Consider the following 17,465-nt stretch of genomic DNA (forward strand, 5'->3'; position numbering starts at 1 on the left):
TATCCTTCAGGAGGTTTCATATAAATTTCTTCGTTTAGACTTCCATAAAGGAATGCAGTGGTGACGTCAAATTGGGATAAGGTTAAATTCTCTTGTGCAGCAATACTAAGAACAGCTCTTATAGTACTTGTCTTTGCTACAGGGCTGAATGTTTCATAATAATCAAGTCCCTTTTTCTGCGAGTATCCTTTTATTACTAATCGAGCCTTATATTTCTCAATAGTACCATCAGGATTAGTTTTGATTTTATAAATCCATTTGCAAGGAATCGCTTTCCTACCCTTGGGCAAATCTACCATTTCCCAGGTTTGATTTTCTTGAAGGGAATTAATTTCAGTATCCATAGCAACACGCCACATGTCAGATTCAGTACTTATCATAGCTTGTTTAAACGTAGTTGGTTCTAACAGAGATTCTTCAGTCAAGTTAACATTACAGATATTACATATAAAATCACCGTAACGATTTGGAGGTCTGAGACTTGCTCTATTTCTAAGCGTCATACTGCCTTCATTCTCTACTTCACTTGCAGAAAGCGGTGCAGTGTTAGCCGCTGCCTCATCTACGTCTTGACTGTCTGAGTCCACTGACTGTTCAGATCCATTATGCTGTCCTAACAATATTGGTACAGTACTGTCAATTATATTATCGTTATTATCATTAACAATATCAGGCTCTGTTATCTCGTTATTATCATCATTATTTCTTATGGAAGGTTCTCTAAGAGTCCTGTTTTTTTCACATTCCACGTCAATATTTGGAAAGTTAAATTGAAAATTTGACTGTTGCTCATCAGTTCTATATTTACGTTGCTCAGACTCTTGTATATTTTCTAGTTCGCTCTTTAAATCTGCCATACTTTTTATAGGTGATACTAAGGGAGTTTCATTAAAAGTTACGTCTCTCGATCTTACTATGACTTGCTGTATATTATCCCATATACGATAGCCTTCATCGGAGTCGTAGCCAATTAAAATTCCCTTCTGAGCCTTTTTATCTAACTTATGCCTTCTTTGTTTCGGAATATGTGGGTAACAAATAGTTCTTAAGTGAGTGATCCTTGGCTTTACGCCGTACCATGATTCATGCGGTGATTTACCATCATGTCCAGGTCCAGTTCTGTTTAAGATATATACCGCTGTTTGAATCAATTCAGCCCATAAGCCCGCAGGAATTGTTTCGTGAGCATGCATTAAGGTTCTTGTCATTTCTACCACAGTTCTATTTTCCCTCTCAGTTGGATTTTGTTGTGGCGTATATGGCATTGTTAACCGTTGTTTAATGCCTTCCTTTTTTAAAATTGCGCTGACGTTATCGTTGTTGAATTCTCCTCCATTGTCACTTAAAAGTTCTCTTATTACATGACCAGCTGCTTTTACTTCAGCTATCAGAAGGGGAAGTTTTAGGTATACTTCAGACTTTTGGTGTAATAGATATACCCAACGATAATTTGTATGGACATCTTTGAATAGCACGAAGTAACGATGTTTAGAAATCGAATACGGGAAAGGTCCACAAATATCCGTACAGATTAGTTCACCTGGTTTTGATGGCTTCTCTCTAATACCAAACTTTTGTCTATGTGATTTGCCATAAATGCACCCTTCACATAGCTCTTTAGTTGCTTCTGTTTTAATGTGAAATTCCTTTTCCAATAATTTCTTTACATGTAACTTATTCTGATGACCAAATCTTTCATGATATAGTTGTAGTAAACTAGAGGTGGATAGCTGATTTACATCTACAGTTGGTTTCAAGCACCTCATTTTTAAACGGTAAAGAGTGGTGTGGTGGTGGTGGCACATCTCGAGTGCCAATCAGTTTCTTTGCACCATTTATCTTCATAACGCATTCGAACGGAGTTGACTCGAAGATGCTATCTTTTACGATATCATGAGTGGCTAGGACAGAATAAAGATTTTTACTTATAGCAGGTACATACCATACATCCTTTAAAAGAATTTGTTCAAGTCGTCCCTCTACCTCAGCTTCTGCACGGATTGTACCAATCCCTATAGCTTGGATACTCTGCTCGTTAGCGCCGGTAACTGTGTGCGAACTTTTAAAATAAATGAAGTCCTGAAAAAGATCTCCTCTGTTGGTTACATGACTGGTTGCCCCATTGTCAACGTACCAATCTGTAGAATTTTTGACATCATTCCTAAAGTCCTCTTCAATAGTAAGGACCGTCAAGTTCATATTCACAGCAGTCGACTTCTTAGGTGGTCTGCCATCTGAGATCCATTTCTTACATTTCCTTACAAAATGTCCTGTCTCTCCGCAATAGTTACATTTATGAAAATTATTTTTCTTCTTCTTGTCCTTTTTCTTCTTCTCTTCTGCTTTTGTATATAATGCTTCAGAAGTGCTTAGTGTCTCTTTTTCTACTTTGTTAATTATGACTTTTCGTGGGCACATAACTGAACGGTTAGGTTGTTAACAGTGCGATCGGTCTTTGACATCAATAGCCAGCTTGACTTAAAACCAAAATATTCGGAAGGGAGAGTATGTAGAATTTGATATATCAATAAAATTTCCGGCAAATCACCAGTTGTATTCAATGCCGAATTTAATTCATACCATATTCCCTTTAGCGATGAAATATGAGTGGCCATGTCATGACTTGGTTCTTTCTGATATCCGAAAAAATTTTGACATAATTCGTACGATCTGTCTATTATACATCCTCCATAAAGTCTTTGTAATTCATCCCACATGTCCTTAGAATTATCAAAGCGCATTAATTTCTGTAATGTGTCATCTGACATATTTGTCGTAAGCAGGACTACTATAGTACTGTCTATTCTATTGTACTCTTCTAAATCTTTCGTATACATTGCCTTTTCTTCTGGTGTGGCCATACCTTGCAATACTGGCTTCGGTCTCTTACCTTCCAATATATCTAATGCCCCCGGCACGCCTTTTAACACCATCAGAAACTTAAACTTCCATGTTTTAAAGTTTTTAGAGTTTATGTTCCCAATTTGAACCTTCGACGCTTCTACAATTGACTTATCCATATCTTGATAATGGGTACGTTTTCAATTGATTCTAGCTTCTATGATACTCATACGCTCTGCTACCACTTTAAGAAATCAAAGGGAACAGGAAATGTAATAGATTTAAGATAGAATATTAGTACGTATATTTGTAGTGAAAGTAATAATTATTTCGACAGAACATTAACAAAACAAGTTGCTAGGTAACGCACAGATAAAGAAGAGCACTATCATTGTTAGATAAAGATCTCTTCTTAACATCCGGTCTCCTCTTTTAATCCAACTTGTTTGCAAAGTTGCATCAATCTTGGCTTAAAGAGAGGCTTCGTTAAGAAGTCAGCTAGTTGATTCTCTCCATCAGTTTTGAAGACTTCAAGACATCCTGAAATGACGCACTCTCGAATGAAAAAGTGTCTAAGGCGAATATGCTTTGTTCTCTGGTGACACTCAAAGGGTGGGTCGTGAGCCAGTCTTATAGCTGATTCATTGTCTAAATAAAGCTTCATAGTGACATCTCCCATTATCATGAATTGTAGAATCCTTTTTAGCCATATAAGTTCTCTAGTAGTTTCACTGGCTGCTACAATCTCAGCTTCAGTGGATGATATTGCGACTGAAGACTGTCTCTTGCTTTGCCATGCAATAGCACCATTAGAATACAAGCAAATCATTCCAGATGTCGATCGTCCAGTTACAGTATCTCCACCATGATCCGCGTCACTGTAACTCAGTATACACGTTGACTTTACAGAGGATTGATAAGTGATACCGTAATCTGTGGTACCTTTGATATAGCGTAAAACTCGCTTCACTTTTGTTATATCTTCTGATGAAGGATTGTCAAGATTTCGAGAGACAACGCTAAGTGCATATGCTATATCCGGGCGCGTTCCTATCGCTAGACAAGAAAGTGCTCCAACCGCTTGTCGATATGGGAATGTGATAGATTCCTTTTCTTTCTCAATTGGTATATTAGAATCTTTCACAATGGGTGTTACAGCTGCTTTACAATTTTGCATTCCAAATCTTTCAAGCAATCGTTTTGAATATCCCTGTTGATGGATTTTTATTGATCCATCAACGTGTCTCTCTATTTCTATTCCTAAGAAATAACTGCCGGATTTGGTAGTAATCTTAAACTGCTGTCGCATCTCATTTAAAAAGTTTTCAGTCTCTTTCGGATTACTAGATGCAATCAATCCGTCATCAACATAAAGCGCTAGAATAAGCTTTCTATCCTTCTTATCTTTATTTCTTATAAAAAGGCATGGATCGCTAGAGTTTTGCTCAAATCCAATTTTCAAAATGTACTCTGTAATACAATGGTTCCAGCATCTAGGTGCTTGCTTTAAACCGTATAGAGACTTTTTGAGTTTACATACTTTCCCTGAATTGTCGTTGTATCCTTCAGGAGGTTTCATATAAATTTCTTCGTTTAGACTTCCATAAAGGAATGCAGTGGTGACGTCAAATTGGGATAAGGTTAAATTCTCTTGTGCAGCAATACTAAGAACAGCTCTTATAGTACTTGTCTTTGCTACAGGGCTGAATGTTTCATAATAATCAAGTCCCTTTTTCTGCGAGTATCCTTTTATTACTAATCGAGCCTTATATTTCTCAATAGTACCATCAGGATTAGTTTTGATTTTATAAATCCATTTGCAAGGAATCGCTTTCCTACCCTTGGGCAAATCTACCATTTCCCAGGTTTGATTTTCTTGAAGGGAATTAATTTCAGTATCCATAGCAGCACGCCACATGTCAGATTCAGTACTTATCATAGCTTGTTTAAACGTAGTTGGTTCTAACAGAGATTCTTCAGTCAAGTTAACATTACAGATATTACATATAAAATCACCGTAACGATTTGGAGGTCTGAGACTTGCTCTATTTCTAAGCGTCATACTGCCTTCATTCTCTACTTCACTTGCAGAAAGCGGTGCAGTGTTAGCCGCTGCCTCATCTACGTCTTGACTGTCTGAGTCCACTGACTGTTCAGATCCATTATGCTGTCCTAACAATATTGGTACAGTACTGTCAATTATATTATCGTTATTATCATTAACAATATCAGGCTCTGTTATCTCGTTATTATCATCATTATTTCTTATGGAAGGTTCTCTAAGAGTCCTGTTTTTTTCACATTCCACGTCAATATTTGGAAAGTTAAATTGAAAATTTGACTGTTGCTCATCAGTTCTATATTTACGTTGCTCAGACTCTTGTATATTTTCTAGTTCGCTCTTTAAATCTGCCATACTTTTTATAGGTGATACTAAGGGAGTTTCATTAAAAGTTACGTCTCTCGATCTTACTATGACTTGCTGTATATTATCCCATATACGATAGCCTTCATCGGAGTCGTAGCCAATTAAAATTCCCTTCTGAGCCTTTTTATCTAACTTATGCCTTCTTTGTTTCGGAATATGTGGGTAACAAATAGTTCTTAAGTGAGTGATCCTTGGCTTTACGCCGTACCATGATTCATGCGGTGATTTACCATCATGTCCAGGTCCAGTTCTGTTTAAGATATATACCGCTGTTTGAATCAATTCAGCCCATAAGCCCGCAGGAATTGTTTCGTGAGCATGCATTAAGGTTCTTGTCATTTCTACCACAGTTCTATTTTCCCTCTCAGTTGGATTTTGTTGTGGCGTATATGGCATTGTTAACCGTTGTTTAATGCCTTCCTTTTTTAAAATTGCGCTGACGTTATCGTTGTTGAATTCTCCTCCATTGTCACTTAAAAGTTCTCTTATTACATGACCAGCTGCTTTTACTTCAGCTATCAGAAGGGGAAGTTTTAGGTATACTTCAGACTTTTGGTGTAATAGATATACCCAACGATAATTTGTATGGACATCTTTGAATAGCACGAAGTAACGATGTTTAGAAATCGAATACGGGAAAGGTCCACAAATATCCGTACAGATTAGTTCACCTGGTTTTGATGGCTTCTCTCTAATACCAAACTTTTGTCTATGTGATTTGCCATAAATGCACCCTTCACATAGCTCTTTAGTTGCTTCTGTTTTAATGTGAAATTCCTTTTCCAATAATTTCTTTACATGTAACTTATTCTGATGACCAAATCTTTCATGATATAGTTGTAGTAAACTAGAGGTGGATAGCTGATTTACATCTACAGTTGGTTTCAAGCACCTCATTTTTAAACGGTAAAGAGTGGTGTGGTGGTGGTGGCACATCTCGAGTGCCAATCAGTTTCTTTGCACCATTTATCTTCATAACGCATTCGAACGGAGTTGACTCGAAGATGCTATCTTTTACGATATCATGAGTGGCTAGGACAGAATAAAGATTTTTACTTATAGCAGGTACATACCATACATCCTTTAAAAGAATTTGTTCAAGTCGTCCCTCTACCTCAGCTTCTGCACGGATTGTACCAATCCCTATAGCTTGGATACTCTGCTCGTTAGCGCCGGTAACTGTGTGCGAACTTTTAAAATAAATGAAGTCCTGAAAAAGATCTCCTCTGTTGGTTACATGACTGGTTGCCCCATTGTCAACGTACCAATCTGTAGAATTTTTGACATCATTCCTAAAGTCCTCTTCAATAGTAAGGACCGTCAAGTTCATATTCACAGCAGTCGACTTCTTAGGTGGTCTGCCATCTGAGATCCATTTCTTACATTTCCTTACAAAATGTCCTGTCTCTCCGCAATAGTTACATTTATGAAAATTATTTTTCTTCTTCTTGTCCTTTTTCTTCTTCTCTTCTGCTTTTGTATATAATGCTTCAGAAGTGCTTAGTGTCTCTTTTTCTACTTTGTTAATTATGACTTTTCGTGGGCACATAACTGAACGGTTAGGTTGTTAACAGTGCGATCGGTCTTTGACATCAATAGCCAGCTTGACTTAAAACCAAAATATTCGGAAGGGAGAGTATGTAGAATTTGATATATCAATAAAATTTCCGGCAAATCACCAGTTGTATTCAATGCCGAATTTAATTCATACCATATTCCCTTTAGCGATGAAATATGAGTGGCCATGTCATGACTTGGTTCTTTCTGATATCCGAAAAAATTTTGACATAATTCGTACGATCTGTCTATTATACATCCTCCATAAAGTCTTTGTAATTCATCCCACATGTCCTTAGAATTATCAAAGCGCATTAATTTCTGTAATGTGTCATCTGACATATTTGTCGTAAGCAGGACTACTATAGTACTGTCTATTCTATTGTACTCTTCTAAATCTTTCGTATACATTGCCTTTTCTTCTGGTGTGGCCATACCTTGCAATACTGGCTTCGGTCTCTTACCTTCCAATATATCTAATGCCCCCGGCACGCCTTTTAACACCATCAGAAACTTAAACTTCCATGTTTTAAAGTTTTTAGAGTTTATGTTCCCAATTTGAACCTTCGACGCTTCTACAATTGACTTATCCATATCTTGATAATGGGTACGTTTTCAATTGATTCTAGCTTCTATGATACTCATACGCTCTGCTACCACTTTAAGAAATCAAAGGGAACAGGAAATGTAATAGATTTAAGATAGAATATTAGTACGTATATTTGTAGTGAAAGTAATAATTATTTCGACAGAACATTAACAAAACAAGTTGCTAGGTAACGCACAGATAAATAAGAGCACTATCATTGTTAGATAAAGATCTCTTCTTAACATCCGGTCTCCTCTTTTAATCCAACTTGTTTGCAAAGTTGCATCAATCTTGGCTTAAAGAGAGGCTTCGTTAAGAAGTCAGCTAGTTGATTCTCTCCATCAGTTTTGAAGACTTCAAGACATCCTGAAATGACGCACTCTCGAATGAAAAAGTGTCTAAGGCGAATATGCTTTGTTCTCTGGTGACACTCAAAGGGTGGGTCGTGAGCCAGTCTTATAGCTGATTCATTGTCTAAATAAAGCTTCATAGTGACATCTCCCATTATCATGAATTGTAGAATCCTTTTTAGCCATATAAGTTCTCTAGTAGTTTCACTGGCTGCTACAATCTCAGCTTCAGTGGATGATATTGCGACTGAAGACTGTCTCTTGCTTTGCCATGCAATAGCACCATTAGAATACAAGCAAATCATTCCAGATGTCGATCGTCCAGTTACAGTATCTCCACCATGATCCGCGTCACTGTAACTCAGTATACACGTTGACTTTACAGAGGATTGATAAGTGATACCGTAATCTGTGGTACCTTTGATATAGCGTAAAACTCGCTTCACTTTTGTTATATCTTCTGATGAAGGATTGTCAAGATTTCGAGAGACAACGCTAAGTGCATATGCTATATCCGGGCGCGTTCCTATCGCTAGATAAGAAAGTGCTCCAACCGCTTGTCGATATGGGAATGTGATAGATTCCTTTTCTTTCTCAATTGGTATATTAGAATCTTTCACAATGGGTGTTACAGCTGCTTTACAATTTTGCATTCCAAATCTTTCAAGCAATCGTTTTGAATATCCCTGTTGATGGATTTTTATTGATCCATCAACGTGTCTCTCTATTTCTATTCCTAAGAAATAACTGCCGGATTTGGTAGTAATCTTAAACTGCTGTCGCATCTCATTTAAAAAGTTTTCAGTCTCTTTCGGATTACTAGATGCAATCAATCCGTCATCAACATAAAGCGCTAGAATAAGCTTTCTATCCTTCTTATCTTTATTTCTTATAAAAAGGCATGGATCGCTAGAGTTTTGCTCAAATCCAATTTTCAAAATGTACTCTGTAATACAATGGTTCCAGCATCTAGGTGCTTGCTTTAAACCGTATAGAGACTTTTTGAGTTTACATACTTTCCCTGAATTGTCGTTGTATCCTTCAGGAGGTTTCATATAAATTTCTTCGTTTAGACTTCCATAAAGGAATGCAGTGGTGACGTCAAATTGGGATAAGGTTAAATTCTCTTGTGCAGCAATACTAAGAACAGCTCTTATAGTACTTGTCTTTGCTACAGGGCTGAATGTTTCATAATAATCAAGTCCCTTTTTCTGCGAGTATCCTTTTATTACTAATCGAGCCTTATATTTCTCAATAGTACCATCAGGATTAGTTTTGATTTTATAAATCCATTTGCAAGGAATCGCTTTCCTACCCTTGGGCAAATCTACCATTTCCCAGGTTTGATTTTCTTGAAGGGAATTAATTTCAGTATCCATAGCAGCACGCCACATGTCAGATTCAGTACTTATCATAGCTTGTTTAAACGTAGTTGGTTCTAACAGAGATTCTTCAGTCAAGTTAACATTACAGATATTACATATAAAATCACCGTAACGATTTGGAGGTCTGAGACTTGCTCTATTTCTAAGCGTCATACTGCCTTCATTCTCTACTTCACTTGCAGAAAGCGGTGCAGTGTTAGCCGCTGCCTCATCTACGTCTTGACTGTCTGAGTCCACTGACTGTTCAGATCCATTATGCTGTCCTAACAATATTGGTACAGTACTGTCAATTATATTATCGTTATTATCATTAACAATATCAGGCTCTGTTATCTCGTTATTATCATCATTATTTCTTATGGAAGGTTCTCTAAGAGTCCTGTTTTTTTCACATTCCACGTCAATATTTGGAAAGTTAAATTGAAAATTTGACTGTTGCTCATCAGTTCTATATTTACGTTGCTCAGACTCTTGTATATTTTCTAGTTCGCTCTTTAAATCTGCCATACTTTTTATAGGTGATACTAAGGGAGTTTCATTAAAAGTTACGTCTCTCGATCTTACTATGACTTGCTGTATATTATCCCATATACGATAGCCTTCATCGGAGTCGTAGCCAATTAAAATTCCCTTCTGAGCCTTTTTATCTAACTTATGCCTTCTTTGTTTCGGAATATGTGGGTAACAAATAGTTCTTAAGTGAGTGATCCTTGGCTTTACGCCGTACCATGATTCATGCGGTGATTTACCATCATGTCCAGGTCCAGTTCTGTTTAAGATATATACCGCTGTTTGAATCAATTCAGCCCATAAGCCCGCAGGAATTGTTTCGTGAGCATGCATTAAGGTTCTTGTCATTTCTACCACAGTTCTATTTTCCCTCTCAGTTGGATTTTGTTGTGGCGTATATGGCATTGTTAACCGTTGTTTAATGCCTTCCTTTTTTAAAATTGCGCTGACGTTATCGTTGTTGAATTCTCCTCCATTGTCACTTAAAAGTTCTCTTATTACATGACCAGCTGCTTTTACTTCAGCTATCAGAAGGGGAAGTTTTAGGTATACTTCAGACTTTTGGTGTAATAGATATACCCAACGATAATTTGTATGGACATCTTTGAATAGCACGAAGTAACGATGTTTAGAAATCGAATACGGGAAAGGTCCACAAATATCCGTACAGATTAGTTCACCTGGTTTTGATGGCTTCTCTCTAATACCAAACTTTTGTCTATGTGATTTGCCATAAATGCACCCTTCACATAGCTCTTTAGTTGCTTCTGTTTTAATGTGAAATTCCTTTTCCAATAATTTCTTTACATGTAACTTATTCTGATGACCAAATCTTTCATGATATAGTTGTAGTAAACTAGAGGTGGATAGCTGATTTACATCTACAGTTGGTTTCAAGCACCTCATTTTTAAACGGTAAAGAGTGGTGTGGTGGTGGTGGCACATCTCGAGTGCCAATCAGTTTCTTTGCACCATTTATCTTCATAACGCATTCGAACGGAGTTGACTCGAAGATGCTATCTTTTACGATATCATGAGTGGCTAGGACAGAATAAAGATTTTTACTTATAGCAGGTACATACCATACATCCTTTAAAAGAATTTGTTCAAGTCGTCCCTCTACCTCAGCTTCTGCACGGATTGTACCAATCCCTATAGCTTGGATACTCTGCTCGTTAGCGCCGGTAACTGTGTGCGAACTTTTAAAATAAATGAAGTCCTGAAAAAGATCTCCTCTGTTGGTTACATGACTGGTTGCCCCATTGTCAACGTACCAATCTGTAGAATTTTTGACATCATTCCTAAAGTCCTCTTCAATAGTAAGGACCGTCAAGTTCATATTCACAGCAGTCGACTTCTTAGGTGGTCTGCCATCTGAGATCCATTTCTTACATTTCCTTACAAAATGTCCTGTCTCTCCGCAATAGTTACATTTATGAAAATTATTTTTCTTCTTCTTGTCCTTTTTCTTCTTCTCTTCTGCTTTTGTATATAATGCTTCAGAAGTGCTTAGTGTCTCTTTTTCTACTTTGTTAATTATGACTTTTCGTGGGCACATAACTGAACGGTTAGGTTGTTAACAGTGCGATCGGTCTTTGACATCAATAGCCAGCTTGACTTAAAACCAAAATATTCGGAAGGGAGAGTATGTAGAATTTGATATATCAATAAAATTTCCGGCAAATCACCAGTTGTATTCAATGCCGAATTTAATTCATACCATATTCCCTTTAGCGATGAAATATGAGTGGCCATGTCATGACTTGGTTCTTTCTGATATCCGAAAAAATTTTGACATAATTCGTACGATCTGTCTATTATACATCCTCCATAAAGTCTTTGTAATTCATCCCACATGTCCTTAGAATTATCAAAGCGCATTAATTTCTGTAATGTGTCATCTGACATATTTGTCGTAAGCAGGACTACTATAGTACTGTCTATTCTATTGTACTCTTCTAAATCTTTCGTATACATTGCCTTTTCTTCTGGTGTGGCCATACCTTGCAATACTGGCTTCGGTCTCTTACCTTCCAATATATCTAATGCCCCCGGCACGCCTTTTAACACCATCAGAAACTTAAACTTCCATGTTTTAAAGTTTTTAGAGTTTATGTTCCCAATTTGAACCTTCGACGCTTCTACAATTGACTTATCCATATCTTGATAATGGGTACGTTTTCAATTGATTCTAGCTTCTATGATACTCATACGCTCTGCTACCACTTTAAGAAATCAAAGGGAACAGGAAATGTAATAGATTTAAGATTGAATATTAGTACGTATATTTGTAGTGAAAGTAATATTTATTTCGACAGAACATTAACAAAACAAGTTGCTAGGTAACGCACAGATAAAGGAGAGCACTATCATTGTTAGATAAAGATCTCTTCTTAACAAAATGGTCACAACTCAACTTATTTCTTTGCCCTAGAAAATGGCAGAACACTGATATTCTGATGTGGCCAAAAGCCAGCCGCGAAATTTCGTAGAAAAAATAAAAACAAAAAGAAATATAGATAAAATACATTGTGTGTGTTCATTACATTCACTATTATTTAATATTTTATTCTAATTTAAAAATAATAAATTTATGGGTTTGAAACATAGACAATGGCGCAAAAGGAAAGAAAGACGCTTGAGGTATTCGAAATGTGGACATAGAGTAGGGGTTCTTAAACTTTTAAGATAACGGAACGCCCACCACCTTTTATTTTATGGAACCCCATATCAAGCAATTACAAATCACAAACACTGTAATTTAAATAAGAACAAAAACTTTTATTAGATATATTTTAAAAGTTTACCACTTTATGGTTTCCTTTAAATTTTAATGTGAACAATGAAATTGTTTCACCATATAAATAATTTCGCTGAACTCTGATGACTTTTACGGAACCCCTAGGTTCTGCGGAATCCATTTTAGGAATCGCTGACATAGAGGTGAATGGAAAGTGGACGGATGAGGAAGTTTGAAAGGGATGAATAAGAAATGTAGGTATATTAAAAAAAAAAACTATTGTGAACTTTGTAAATTTAGACCTCTTTCAAACTCATTTTTGTAGGCTAGAGTAATCGCTTACCACTTAGATTTGTTAGTACGTAAATACATCTAAGTCTATGGTTTACCACAGTGTTTTTCAAAGTGTGGGTCGCGACCTCCCGAGCCTCTACAAGGAGGTGGCGGAAGGTCGCGAAGCAGTGAAAAATCAACAGTTCCCTAAATACATCAATCAACCAATAATACATAATGAAGTATGTATAACAGACATCGATTACATATCTGTTTCCGATACTTTATTATGTATTATTTATTTTATTTTATCGATACCTAACTGTAAATATAAATACAACTGTACGGATTTCATAATTGTACTATAATAAAATTCATATACATTCGAAACCGTGGGGTGGGGGGAGGTAAGGGGTCGCAAGATATTTTTACATAATAAGGGGGTCGCGTCATAAAAAATATTGAAAAACACCATACCATAAAACCACATTAAAACTATCAAACGGGCTGTATGCTTGTCTGCCAACTTCTTGGTAAAAAAAAATATAACTTGTAAGGATTATCGGAATCCGTAGATAGAGAATGTCATAGATACCTGTGCTTAATCTATGTCATAATCTGAATATACTCAAAAAACTATGGCTGCATGGATATATTAAAAAAAAGAAAACTTTAATAGTAGGTACACATCTTTAGTTGTGTATATGTATGTACCTAGCAGACTTACACAAGATTTATCCAATATACACCTTATTACCTTAGATTGAAAGTCCAATATTATATTCTGAAACAACTTTACACGTGAACGTGCCATAATGAGCTCGCCAGTTCCGCACGGATCAGCACAACGCCGACCGTGGAGTCGGCTGACTCAGCATTTTATAATAATTTTATTTCCTGGTCATTTTGTTCGATTTGTAAATTCTTAGTAATAATAACAACTGATCTTGTACTAACTTTAAAAAGGAGGAAATTATCAATTCGACCTCCCTTTTTGAAGTAATAGATACAGTATACAATGACATTAAGTTTTGAATTTTTTTTTAATAATTTATCATCATGTTAACTGTCCACTGCTTAACATAGGTCTTCCTCTTGCGTGATTTTGCCAGTAGTTGTCACATTTGGCAAGCGGGTTAGCAACCGTCGCTAGACTTCAGTGATGTTTTAAAGAGGGACACTGCTTCCGATCCCCAGGCCATTAAGTTCTCTCAGTCGCCTCTTACGACACCCACGAGAAAGGAAGGGGTGGTTTATTCTATGCCGGAACCACATGGAACAAGAATAGTAAATATTACTTTAATTGTGTCCGTAATTTTGAGCTTCTTATATTTTATTTATTTATTTAAACTAATTAGATAGCTGGACATACCGTGCTAGTACAGAATCAATTAGAATAATTTTATGATGCATCGTGATTACAAGTAAAGGGTGGGATATGGCAGTGAATTTACAAAGTACAGAGACATAACACCTGAGTCCTCAGGAATGGCAACGCATGGGGGGTATCATGGGCAAAACAATATACTCTGTTGTCCATGGTACTGCTCATGTCTATAGGCGACGATTACCACTTTCCATCAGGTGGACCGTCAGCTTGTCTGCCATTCTAAGTAGTTTAAAATAAAACCTACATATCTTATTTTTTTTATTTAAAATATCTATCAACAACGCTAAAGTATAAAATTTGTAATGTGGGAAATCACATATTTCATTTATTCTTAAGTCTAATGTTTTTAAAGGAATTTTTAATTCACAAATTACATATTAACTTTCTGTAACTAATCAGACAGCCGGATGCGCCACGTTAGTTTAAGAGTGTCCAATTTAGTTTTCGTTTTTTGAGACATGATGCTTTCAGAAAAATATTCAGTTTCATAGGTAGAATAGTAACAGTAATTAAAGATTGTGTTTCACAAAAAAAAAAAAAACTACTTTAATTGTGTTAATATTATACTTAATTATACTGTAATATATTCTTTCAGGTATAATATCGGTATAATATATATATTATACCGATATCTTAGCTAATTATGAATGAGATAAGGTATATTAGAATGTATACTGTTAGTTAACCTTTTAATTAAATGAACAACCAACAAAATTAAAATAAAACGAAATATATATATATATATATATATATATATATATATATATATATATATATATATAAGTACGTAAAAAATACATATCAATTCTGAATCAGCGTCAGTCTAAATGCAATGAGTTGTGCTTCCCAAATATTCGTTGCCTGGTTTCTGATTGGAAAGGCAGTCTTGATGAAGGACTAAGCAATTGGTCTGACTGTATAGCACTTATTATTATTAGATAATTTGTAAAAAAATATTGATATTAAAATATAAGTACTTTACAATTTAAAAAAAAAATATTAAAATTGGAAAACAAATTTAATTTAAAAAGCAGCACGTCTCCACCCCTCACACTATTTCACAAACAAGGGTGGCACGGCACACAAAGGGGATAATTGTTCAAGTTACGACGACAATTGTACGAGCAATTTTCTATTCTACTGCAAATGTAATAAGATCTATTTTATTGATCATATAATGCATAAAGTCTGTCGACTTTGAACTTTATTTACAGAGAATAAAAAACTGCTGACGTCATATATTTCGTGTTGGTTTTTTTAATTTTTACTTGTAGATAGGTTTACACTATCGGGTATCATTAATTGCTAGTTGTTTTTTTAATAGATGATAATGGAGACTGAGAATCCCATTGCTAGCAATATACCCAACCAGGTCGACCTCCTCGCGGTTCCCCCTGGAAACTATCATGGTTAATTCCTGATGAATTCATCATGATGGGCTAACTGACCTGTTTTCATTCTCATCTATCACCCTTCACTGGTGCTCCGCCAGCGTATCCCGTAAGCGCAGGCGGGGTTACCATACCATTTTCACCCATCAAAAAAAAATTTTCAACCGACGCAAAAGTTTAAAATTAACTAAACAAATAACTGTTACCGTATAAAAACGAATCGCTTAAAAAAAACTGTTATTTTTCATTAACTAACACCCAGCGACCCGCTAATGGATCTAATAACCGCTTTTTCCACGTGTCCTCTTCACCCCACGACATCGAGTGTTCGCATATTGTTTTTTCATACGAAAAAACTGTTGACATAAAAAAAACAAATCACTTCCGCCAATTAACCGGACAAGTGAGGGGTGCGTCGAAAGTGAGAACACTACAGGAGGGAAGTGCGCTTTGTTTAATGATCAATTACTATAAGCCATCATGGCTTGTCACACACTAGATAAATAAAAAGTTAAGTTTAAAAATAGAACTTAGCAATTCTACATTTTTTTTTATACAGCTTAGAATGGCAAACAAGCTGACGGCCCACCTGATGGAAAGTGGTAACCGTCGCCTATACACATGAGCAGTACTATGGATATAACAGAGTATACTGTTTCGCTCATGATAGCTTCCGTGCGTTGCCATTCCTGAGGACTCAGGTGTTATTCCTCTGTACCCTGTAAATTCACTGCCATATCCCACCCTTCAAACCGAAATACAGCCATGCAAACACAACTGCTTCACGGTAGAAACACGACAGGGGCAGAGATGCTCAAGCAAACGATTTTTGTACAAAGTCTCCCTCTAGATGTACAACAGGCGAACTTAACTCTGTAAGAAGACGTTATGGGGAAATATTAATTTTTTTTTAATAGATGATAGTGGAATGGTAACGGTATACGCTGGCGGGGCACCAGTGAGGGATGATAGGTGAGGATGAAACGACAGGTCAATTAGCCCATCGTGATGAATACACCTGGAATTCAAAACAATGGTTTCCAGAGGAAGCACAAGGAGATCGACCTGACAGGTATATTGCTAACAATAGGACTGGTAATCCGTTTACTAACAATCCCTTCCCCCCATATTAAAATGTTATCCTATATACCTATTATATGTACATTTGGAAAAAGAAGAAAGATGCTGATGGTGATGTTCTTTGCAGGGTGGCATCACTGACCGGCTACGAGCCACAGGATCTCATCGAGAAGACTCTATACCATTATATACACGGAACCGACGTGCTGCATATGAGATATTCGCATTGTACCCGTGAGTATAGCAGTATTTCTTGTTTTATACAACTTAGAATGGCAAACAACCTGATGGAAAGTGGTAACTTTCGCCTATAGACATGAGCAGTACCATGGACATAACAGAGTATACTGTTTCGCCCATGATACCTCCCATGCGTTGCCATTCCTGAGGACTCAGGTGTTATTCCTCTGTACCCGATAAATTCACGCCATATCCCACCCTTCAAACCGAAACACAGCCATGCAAACACAACTGCTTCACGGTTGAAACACGAATGAGACATAGGTACCCAAGCAATCGACTTTTGTACAAAGTCTCCCTCTGGTAAATACCACAAAGGTGACAAAAAAGCCTACAGCCCCTCTGATGGTATGATCACTGTAGCCTATGGACGCCTGTAACGCTAGGGGTGTCACGGGCGCGTTGCTGACCTTGAAGAAATCTTAATATACCCTTTTTGAAGAACTCAATACTGTAGTCTCTAGAGCAACAGTTTCCCAAGCTTTTTTATGCCATGCCCCACTTGAACATATCTAAGATTTTTTCCCGACAAAGTTTACTTGATGACTCTAATCGCCCAGTTGATATTTTGGTAATGTCAAACGAAATTATACCTAATAAATATTTACACCATTTTTTATTTTACTTTTTTTTGTTAAATTTGGTACCGATATCTACTCGTAGCATTGTATTTAAATGGCCCAAAGAAAGA

At 36.5% G+C, this 17,465-nt stretch overlaps 1 protein-coding gene across 2 annotated transcripts in view; it reads left to right on the top strand.

The window, feature by feature from the left end:
• LOC113510170 (single-minded homolog 1) overlaps positions 1 to 17,465 on the top strand; it is an 82,654-nt gene that overhangs the window by 59,326 nt on the left and 5,863 nt on the right. For both annotated transcript variants that reach the window (XM_052898256.1, XM_031910670.2), the window contains exon 7: positions 16,662 to 16,768. In XM_052898256.1, coding sequence (XP_052754216.1) covers positions 16,662 to 16,768 — 107 coding nt within the window. The remainder of the gene's footprint in view (positions 1 to 16,661; positions 16,769 to 17,465) is intronic.

Source organism: Galleria mellonella, unplaced genomic scaffold (assembly GCF_026898425.1).
Source record: "Galleria mellonella isolate WM207_F2 unplaced genomic scaffold, CSIRO_AGI_GalMel_v1 utg121, whole genome shotgun sequence".
Classification (NCBI taxonomy): Eukaryota; Metazoa; Arthropoda; class Insecta; order Lepidoptera; family Pyralidae; genus Galleria; species Galleria mellonella.